The 10,968-nt window shown below is 38.5% G+C and overlaps 1 protein-coding gene across 1 annotated transcript; it reads left to right on the top strand.

The window, feature by feature from the left end:
• The first annotated feature begins 7,383 nt into the window (after positions 1-7,383).
• LOC136175548 (olfactory receptor 10A7-like) lies at positions 7,384-8,319 on the top strand. Its single transcript, XM_065945820.1, has one exon. The coding sequence runs from the start codon at positions 7,384-7,386 to the stop codon at positions 8,317-8,319; it is 936 nt and encodes a 311-aa protein (XP_065801892.1).
• The last annotated feature ends 2,649 nt before the right edge of the window (positions 8,320-10,968 follow it).

A 10,968-nucleotide genomic window follows, 5' to 3' on the forward strand; every position in this document is an offset into this window, starting at 1 on the left:
AAGAGTCTGGAAAGCATGTAAGTGATTGGCTTATAAAAGTGATAAACCAAGGAGAATAATCTATAGGGACAAATCAAGCCCAAGTTATCAGCAGGTGTGCACACTTATAGGATTCACGAATTCACTGTTTCCTCAAGAACCTTAAGAATTCATATTATAATTAGACATTTGTCATGATTGATTCTTTTGAATAGTTTAAATTCAAAATACTTAACAAAGACAAAATATTCCCAATGCAGTGCTTGCAAAATGTGGTTAACATCAATACCATAGGCTTCATTTCTTCATTATGTCTATATTCAGTGTTTAGCTCTCTAAGACTTTTTCATATACTTATTTGTAATCTTTTTATGTTTTAGTAATATTATTTAGACCTTCCTTGGAGTTGAACTAATATAAAAATAAGTAAAAATATTCTCGGGCCAGCAGAGGTTTCTTATTGAAAAATAGAACAATTTTCTTAAAGTAAATAAAATATAAGCAATATGTCAAATGGTTCCTTTTCTTTACTTATAGTCAAATTTTAATGTCAATATGATTTTTTATGTTCACCATTTTAAACAATAGTTTCTTGTGCAAAATGACATCTCATTCTAAAATTATTTTTTAAAATGTCAGCTAACATTAAATAATATTACTTATCAATTTAATATATAAAATTATTTAAAAATAATTTAATTTTCTGATAGCTTTATTTGAATTAATAAATGCACTCAGTTTTCCACTACAATGCCAGTGATTAAGTCTGCATAATTAGCATTCATTTAATAACTGTTATCTATTTACTTTGTCTCAACTTATCTATTTGATGTGACAATTATTGATTATTATTAACAGTGATATTCCTCAATGTTGATTTGCATTATAGTTCTTTGTAGAGCTTCTAATTTTATTGGAACTTCTTAAGATAGTTACTTATACTTATCATTTGCTGCTATATCAATAAAACATGTACATATCCATATTTATTTGAATTTTTATAAATATCATACACTCTATTAAATCATAACCTTTAAAGTCAATTGAAAATGAAATAATATATCATGTTTACTCTTATACTATCTGTACATTTTTCATTTCTTTAGAAGCCTTGAAGTCCTTGTCTTTCATTGATTCACTAAGTTGCAACTGAAAAAATTTTTTTTTGGTTATTATTAAAATTATTTTGATATTTAGGATATTGCAGCTCTTCAGTTGGTTTATTTAGCCTCTGCCCCAATCATCTGTAGAAGCATCCACATTTTCTAAGCAGATTATTTCAGGCACCAGTTATTTATTTTCTCACTGTAAAGTATAGACTGCTCTATTCTCTAAGAAATTTTTATTCCTTTAGGTAGGCAGCAGTATTAAGGATACAAATTAAGGAGCAGAGTATGTACGTGCAGCATAACATGGGGTACACTTAGCATGGGGTACAGTGTAAATATGGGGTACAATGTGTATCTTGCTTTTCTTTTAGCATGGGAAGGAGGGTAGTCTGAGATGTGTCCCTGCACTTTTATAAACAGTACTTTGGCCACCTGATGTGAAGAGTTGACTAATTGGGGAAGACCCTAATGCTGGGAAACATCGAGGGCAGGAAGAGAAAGAGACGATAGAGGATGAGAGGCTGGATGGCATCACTGACCTTGTGGACATGAGTTTGAGCGAACTCTGGGATAAAATGACAGGGAAACCTGGTGTGCTGCACTCCATGAGTCGGACACAACTTAGCAAGTGAACATCAGCAACTAGTTGACTGACTGACAGAACAGGGTCTCAGAATAACACTGGAGAGTGAGTGACAGGGAAGTCTGGGAGAGGCATGTGGACGAGCTCTTGGAAAGGACTGTGAAGGTGGTATTCATGTTCCATTGTTAAGTGTCCACTAGAGGGTCTTGTTTGCAAAAAGGATCCACAAGGAGAATGTTGGTGAGCCTTATTCTCTGGAAAGCCCTGTACTAAAATAGTGAGAACATTACAAATTAACCATAGCAGCAAGGATGGAGGCCAACCATGAACTCAATAAAAGTGGTTTTTCTTCGTTTTTCTTCCATTTTAGCCATCTTCATCAATACAATTCTAATCTGAGGAGCCACAAAAGTTCTCACCTAATTGGTTCCACTGCCCTGTGTTTTCTTATCTAAATTCTTTCTCCATAATAGTAAAAGCAGTTTTAGATATAAACCAGATCATAGTGTACTACAGCTTAAAATTTGCAAATATTGTAACTGGAATACAACTGAAACTTAAAATTTAGCTAAAACTGTGCTACTCAAAAGCATGATTCAATACCAGGATCATGAGCATCTTGTTTGAAAAGAAGACTCTTGGGCCCTGCCCCAGAACTACTGAATTAAACTCTGCATTTTAACAAGAAAACTGTGCTATTCCTATGTATATTAAAGTTTGATGAGAACTCATCCAGAAGAGCCAGCATAATTTGTTCCCTACATACTTTTATTTTTAAAATGACACATATAATCATACTTAAATGTATTAGCTTTTATGTGTGTGTTTGTATGTGCTCAGTCATGTCTGACTCTTTGTGACACCACGTACTGTAGCGATCCAGGCTCCTCTATCCATGGGGTTTTCCAGCCATGAATACAGGAGCAAGTTGCCATTTCCTACTCCAGGTGATCTTTCCAATCAGGGATCGAAGCCCTGTCTCTTGCATCTTCTACATTGACATGTGGCTTCTTGACCACTGTGCCACCTGGAAACTTCTTACATAAATCTAAAGCTGTACATATGCACATATAAACACACACATAATGTCATGATAAACCATGGGTTTATAATAATCTGATGTTGCTTATAATCTCATGTTGCTCAAGAAGCCTCCAGGGTTTGTAATATGTTCTTGGGATGACCATGGCCCTAGACAGTGTGTCTATTAATAGGAGAAATGTTTAACCACTTTTCACATCACTTATGGGCTATGCAAATCAAATCACGTGATCTGCTCTGATATCAGTCTAATGGAGTCCCCTCTGTTTCCGAGTCCTGAGACTCAAATGAGAAAATCTATGCTAAAGGAGGCCGTGCCCACCATGTCCTATTCCTCCTTTGCATACTGGGTAACTTCCACCAGAATGCCAGGGTCAATGTACTCTGAGGGGGTTGACAACTAACGGGGATCTAAGCTGGGTGATTCCAGCGTCATTAAAGCAAAATGTAATTGGATATTTTGAAAAGTCTTAGATGAATGTTGTACATTTTAGCTGGTTTTCATGCAACGGTTCTTAAAAGCTGAAACACAGTAGGGAAAAAAAAGTGGAAATAACAAATGGAACTCCCAACATATTTCAGGCTTAGCTTTATCTAATCCACAACTGTATCTTTTTCCAAGTAAAATGTTGAAAGAATAAGATTTCAAGGGCTCACCTGTGGGGCTTTTAAGAATACCTATATCTGAGTCCTATCTGCAGAGATGTTGATTCAGGATATGGCCTAGGAATTGACATTAAAATCAAACAAGTGACAACAACCAACTATAGTGCACTCAGGAGTTGAGAATCATGAGATTAAGTTATATTGTTATGTGGAGGCATTATTTGACTCAGCTGGCTCTTTGCACACCGAAAGGACTTAATTAATATTGACTTTCTAGTTTGCTCTTCTTTCTCTCTCCTTCCCCCCTTCTCCCTTCCTTCCTTGCTTCTTTTCTTCCCTCCTTTTTTTCCCCTTCCCCTCTAGATTCATAACAATGGTGCGATGTAGTGGTCTCAATATTTTAATGTCCATTTTGAAAATGAGTAAACTTAGGAAAGTGAGATGATATGCTTGAGTTTACAAAACTAGTATGTTTCCATGCTGCCCTTACTCTTTCCTTATAAACAGTTTGCGTTTATCAGCTATGCAATTGTGGATGATTCCAGAGTTTAGCATGATCAGGGAGAAGAGAATCCAGGGTTCAAATATTCTCTGTGGACAACTGAGAGTATACTAGGGTCATAATCATCTCTAAATTCCAGTTGATTTTAGGAAATGACTCTGTGCATGGTCTCTGACGCCTGCACTTTAGAGTTTGCTGTTTTTGTCTTGAATGCATTCATTTTTATGATTGCCAGAATTCGGCAACACAGAAGGTTGAGAACACCCTGGTCACTTGGAAGGCATTGTTTAACCTGGCTTGGTTCAGATGTAGGAGATGGAAAAGAAGGGAGCAACCGATACACACAGCAACCAGGACTCCCTCAGAAGAAATAATTAATTAAATTTTAATCACTGGTCTTGGGACATCATCCCACAAGAATCTAAAATTCAGCCTAAGGTACTGAGATGAGAAAACTCAAATAACTTAGGGATTTCACTGTGTATGCATTCATTATCTTTATTTTTAATCTATAAAAAAGGTTGGGTTGGATTATAGCAGCATCTCATTTGTGGTTATCATAGAAGAAGCTTTATTTTACTTTCATGGAATTGTAGTTTTTACACATGGATATCATGTCTTTTCTTTTTTTCACATGAATATGTGGTGAAAACAGATATGAAGACTATTTCTACACAACACTTAACAGCTTGAGGTATTTTATGTGTGGTGTTTCTGACTGCAATTTTTTATGAGATATTAAAATAATAATAATAGTAAAATAAAGCAATAAATTATGTAACTAAAGGGCATTTTGGACTTAGATAAATTCAAGTATAAATTTATGGCTTTGCTAAATATTCTAGCTTTGAGACAGTTGTATACGCACTGACCATCATTTTTCTATTTAAAATGGACATAAGTTTCATTGGAGTTGTTGTGAAGATATGAGTTACTGTCAGCAAAGTATTTAACCATGTTTGTCATGTAATAGAGAATTCTAATAGGTAGCATTTAATGTCACTTTTTTAAGTGATTTTTTCTTTTCCATATAGAAAGATTTTTTTTTCTAGGAGTTGGGTTCAGGTGGAAAAGTGATTTAATTGCCTCAGTGTGTGTGTGTGTGTGTGTGTGTGTGTGTGTGTGTGTGTGCGCGCGCGCATGTGTGTGCTCAGTTGCTCAGTCATGTCTGACTCGGTGATCCACCGATTGTAGCCCACCAGGCTGCTCTGTCCATGGAATTCTCCAGGCAAGAATACTGGAGTGGGTAGCCACTCCCTTCTTTCTATCCTTAAAATGCTTAGTTTATCTATCATGTGATATAAAGATTAGGAGTGCTCATAATTCCTGTTTCGGGTGCTTAACAAAGATCCCCTAATGAGGAGCACATAAATATGTATATAAAATGATGATAGAGTTAACATACCTCGAGTCCTTACAAGATATAGCTAACTCTGTTCTAAGTGCTTTACATGTACTATGCCATCCACCTGGTCAGTCAGCTCTCTGAGAATGCCATGCTTGTCCCCGTCCTGCAGGTAAATAAAGCTCAGCACAGACCGGGGGGCTGAATCCTGCAAGCGAGGCCTCCCAGCTGGTGAGGAGCGGAGCCAGGCCTGTGGTCTCATCCCTCCAGTGCTGGACCCTGCTGGCTTCACTGCCACGTCCTGCCTCTGTGTCAACACACTGTCAGGAGAAGCTCACTCTGCATGTCCTTTGCTGTCACACTGCTGCTGCTAAGTCTGTATCATGCTAATCACTTCTGAACATTGCCTGCATGGCCCTTTTTCAGAAGGGCTGTCTGACTGCATTTTGGAGAGTCTAAAAGGCCTCTGTCCAGATCCATCCCTCCTTCATCTCCGGACTTCATATTTTAGGTTATTTGCTTTATCAGCTCACTGAGCTATTTGATTTGAAAAGCCTTGATTTAAATCAAAATATAAGAAGACTGTCTAAAATGTATCACATGTAAATTATTATTATTTGAAAATGATGTCTTGCATAAAGTAGTCTTTTTCATGATCTGCAACTACTCGGTTCATAAATGTCTTCTTGGGACATTTATGAAGATTCCTCACTTTCTTGGGAATCAGTTTGTTTCCTTCATCTCAACTTTACATGGGCAGTAGAGTTTATGAGCGTATGAAAATGTCTGCTGTTTTATCAGAGCAAGCCCAGCATCTGGCACATACTAGATTATTGAAAAGACAGATTTCAAAGGAAGAAAGAAAAATAAAAATGAAGAGTGAGCAGATGAATAACAGGCAGCTTTTTGATATTGTAGCTGTGCCCACCTCTAGGACTCTTCATGACTCCATACCTTTCTAGCTCCCTGCCTTTGATCTGCTGCAAATCGGTTAACCACACACACTGTTGATAACTCTGCGTAAACTGAGAGTAGAAAAACACAGGCATAGAGGCTGAGGAACTCTCAGTGAATCGACCAAGTAAGTTTAACTTGTCTGGATCGTTTTTAATGCTATTATTTATCCGAAATGTTTTTTTTATTAGAGAAACAACGTCTGGATAAATGCAGGAACACTGTATGTTATTAGGGCCATTAATACTAGGTGTTATTTGTGAATAATTTTTTATGTGTAAACATCATCTTAAATTGTCTTAAATTCTTTATACACATTATTTAATCCTCAAAAAACTGGTTCTATCATTATTCTTACTGTGTGTGTGTGTGTGTGTGTGTGTGTGTGTGTGTGTGTGTGTATGTATATATAATAAAAGAATCCAAAACCCCGCTGCATGAAAGTTAAGCTGGGAGACCTGGCAGTGTGATCCATCGCTGGTTTGTGATCTGTGTGCGCACTCTTTGTTCTTAGGGTATCAGAGTGTCTAATCTCTAGAAAGCTGCATCCAGGTGATACAGAAGATACACAGGCTGCCGCTCTGGCTTTCACTTGAAGGTTAGCGGGTAGCACGTGAAGCAAAGCCCTGTATTGCTTCTTGCTTGAGTGCTACAGCATGCTGTTGCTAGGTGCAGAACACAGGCATAGTGAGATCTCTTTGAAGAGAAGCATAAGGAAGGTTTTGAAGAATGGGTATGATTTGGAAAGATTGCGTGCGTGCATGCTTAGTCACTTTAGTCCTGTCTGACTCTTTGCGACCCTCTAGGCTGTAGCCCACCAGGCTCCTCTGTCCATGGGATTCTCCAGGCAAGAATGCTGGTGTGGGTTGCTGTGCCCTCCTCCAGGGGATCTTCCCGACCCAGGGATGGAACATGTGTCTCCTGCGTCTTCTGCATTGCTGGCAGATTCTTTGCCACTGAACCCCGAGGAAGCCCTTGAAAAGATTATGAACAGCCAAAAGCACACACCCTTAGAGTAAAGACAAGAATATCTATTTCACTTCATCAGTATTTGAGTTTGACTATTCTCAAGGAATATTTCCTTTGAAAGAGAAGAAATGCCTTCGACTTGTAATACAACTCAGATACTCAAAATACATCATCAGACCAAGACCTCTCCTTGCTGTCTTAGTCACGTCCTAAATTTCCAACCTTGTGACCCAGAAGGCATTTGATTTCTTCTTCAGGTGAGTGGATGGTTCTGTGAAAGAGAGGCGCCTCAAAAATGAATGCGATAGAAACAAACTTCACTGTGACTGAATTTGTGTTCCTGGGGCTCTCATCACAGCCGAAGATGCAGCTCATTCTTTTTATTATGTTCCTGTTCTTCTATTTATTAACCGTGGTGGGGAATATTATCATTATCACTATCATCCAGGTAGAAACACGTCTCCAAACTCCGATGTACTTCTTCCTCACTAATTTATCCTTTCTGGATATCTGCTACACATCCACTGATGTCCCACAAATGCTCTCCAACATGGTGGGCGGAAGGAAGACCATCCCATTTTCTAGATGTGCCACTCAGATGTACTTCTCCCTCTCCTTTGGAATGACTGAGTGTGTTCTCCTCAGTGTCATGGCTTACGACAGATATGTGGCCATCTGCCACCCTCTCCACTACGCAGTCATTATGAACCGAAGCACCTGTGGCCAGCTAGCAGGAGTTTCTTGGGCCAGTAGTTTCCTGAGTTCCACGGTCATCAACATCTTCACCTTGAGTTTACCCTACTGTGGACCCAATGTCCTGGATCACTTCTTCTGTGAGGTTCCTTCCATCCTGAGGCTGGCCTGCACTGACACCTCATTCACCGAGATGGTTGTTTTCGTCTTCACCGTCGTCATTGTCTTCATTCCTTTTCTCCTCATTGTTGTTTCCTATGCCCGGATCCTTCTGACAGTTCTCAGGATGCGGTCAGCCTCTGGAAGGCACAAGGCTCTGTCCACTTGTGCTTCCCATCTGATGGTGGTGGCCTTGTTCTACGGAACTGGCATCTTCATGTACATGAGACCCCAGTCAAAGACCTCCAGGGCTGGGGGCAAGATCATCGCGGTGTTCTACACTGTGATCACGCCCATGCTCAACCCCCTGATCTATAGCCTACGGAACCAAGATGTAAAAGGGGCTCTAAGAAGAGCTCTGGCAAAACAGAGGGCATGAAGAGCCCTCAATGGGAGACCATGGCAGCTCTTAATATCAGATGACTGACTTCTGAGTATGAAGTGATAGAGTGAAAAGTAGCTCTGCGGTCAATATCTGCCCTGCCAACTCATAAAAGGCACACCATTCCAGCTGCAAACCCAGCAAGCCTCATGGCTCCCTCAGGGACAAACCACAGCTTTCATGTGTCAAAGCAACACCCTTTACTGAGTGACTACTCTTTTCTGACTCCCTGAAAAATCTTGCTTCTCCAAAACCATAGACTCTCTGTAAGTGATTTCTTTAAATCATATCAATCAGGTGAATTATCTTAACTTTGGCTATCTTAACTATACATGAAGTATGTAAAGGGCCTTGAAGGAAGAATTCTCAATTTTTAACTCAGATGCAGAACTTCAGAGAAGGGTTTTGGGATGCCACAGTTCACATCTATTTTAATTTTGTAGTTTCCAAGGAACCAAGACCCTGCCGCTACTTTGTGGTTTAGACCTGATTTTGACCTTGTTACACACAGCCCTGTTGTGAAATGAATCTATCAAATATTTCCTCATTTAGCATTTAGTTTAACCCTACCCTTTCCCCTAAATCTTGGTGTGTGGTATTCCTCTTTACAGGGGATCAATAAGTCTGATTTTATCTGACTACAGGCTTATTCCTGGTGGTCCTAGGCTGATTGTGTGAACAGGAGGAGAGCCATGGTCAGAAGCAGAAGATTTGGTCAAATGTGAATGAGGGAATAAACTCATTCATTCACTATGCAGTATTGAATGGCTATAGAAAATAATGCTAAATAAAAGAGAAATATGTCCTTTCCTTATGTATACATAAATATTTATAGTATACATACAATATGGACTTTTACATCAGCAAATTATGATAAATGGAATAGGGTAACGACTGATCAACGGGCAGTGACAGGCCAGCTGCGTGCAGAGATTGGAAGGAGAAGCAGTCACATTGAGAAGCGTTTTCTATGTAAAGGAGGTTTGTGGCAAAGCCTGGAGACAGCTTTCTCTATCTGAGGGGATAAAGAAAACTAGTGAGAAGCAGGAGGTGTGTGGTGAGCAGACAATAGCCAGACCATGCAGGACTAAGCTGATTGTGGTAAGGAGTAGGAATTTACTCTTAGAAATACATAAGTATTATCAAGAAGGGTGATATGACACAGCTAGTTTTGAAAGGTTTTTCTGAATGCTGTATAGCAGACAGATATACATGTGTGTATCACAAATGTGTGGAAACGATTCCTGCATTTTGAAGCTTTTCAACCATTGATGTTTTTAGAAAAGAATCATTCCTTAAATTAAGAGAATAACAAAAACAAATAAACAAACAAAAGCTTAAAGTTAACCTTTGAGTACAGACGTAGTGGTTTCTAAAATTTTATCACTTGCTTATTTCACAATTTAGAATAAAATAAAAAGAAGGCAATTTCTCTTTTACAGATGCCCAATAATTAATGCAACCATTTATTTTAATTGAATACAAAGGTTGTACACAATAAAAAAAAAAAGGACTATCTCTGATTAAACAGGTAAAGGAAACATCACTGGTTTAAAGAATGTTTTAAAAAGTTAAAAGCAGGGCGTTTTTATTTAAGACTTTGCAATTCCAATGCAGGGGTCATGGGTTCAATCCCTGGTTGAGGAACTAAGATCCCACATGCTGTGCAACCAAAAATAAATAAATTTATTAAAAAAGGAAAAAAAAAATCAATGTTCTCTTTATCTTTATCTAGATATCTCTAATCTCTCTGGAAGATATTTGTTATAAAATAGTTTTAAAGTGTATATATTATAAACCTGTCAAAATTTCTTCTGAAACGGTTTTCACTTTTTGGACATGCTGCATTAATTTTAAAAACAATAATGCAATCAGTGTAGGTACAGAAACACTGCTATCATGCATCATACAACATGGTACCAGCTTTCTCAATAGGTATCTTTGCCCTGTAAGAGAACAAAATTAATTTAACATTACTGTTAGAAAGCATGAGGGTTGTAAAATGCTGAAAAGGAGAAAAGTCACAGGGAAACAAATTATTTGTTATCAGTATGTCTGTTCCAAAATCATCTGAAAGTTGAATTGCTTCTTTGACATCATCTATTTTGCTGTTTTCCTTCACTTAAGCATCAGTAGTGCCTTTCTGGCCCATTTGAACTTTCACTGGTTCAGCTCACCATAAACCATAGGCAATGGGGGCTTTCATCAAATCTTCACAACACAACACTGTCTGAATCTTGACTTATCAATTTAACCAAAAATATCAGATTGAATACAGCCATGTACGAGATCTTCATAGAGGTCTTCTTAATTCTCAAACCTCTTCTCAAATCTAATTACACTTATCATTTTCTACAATGCTGTAATTTCCCTCTTTGCAGAATACTGGACTAGGGACCAGTTGAAGTTAGCTCTCTTCCCAGCTCTACTATGTAAGAGCACATCAGCATGCCTTTGGGCCCCCAGCTGGCTCTGGGGGTAAAGAACCTGCTTGCCAATGCAAAAACGGCATAGAAGACACCAGCTCAACCTTGTTATGTCACAGGACTTGAGGATGAAAAGAGACTACCCGAAAGTTTCACAGTCTGCCAAGAAAACTCCCCGTGCTCAGTCTTGTCTGACTCTGTGGTCCCCTGGACTGAAGCC

This window comes from Muntiacus reevesi, chromosome 9, assembly GCF_963930625.1.
Source record: "Muntiacus reevesi chromosome 9, mMunRee1.1, whole genome shotgun sequence".
Lineage (NCBI taxonomy): Eukaryota > Metazoa > Chordata > Mammalia > Artiodactyla > Cervidae > Muntiacus > Muntiacus reevesi.

What these genes read in the sequence shown, in the direction of transcription:
- LOC136175548 (XM_065945820.1), top strand. Translation starts at nt 7,384, where the DNA reads ATGAATGCGATAGAAACAAACTTCACTGTGACTGAATTTGTGTTCCTG.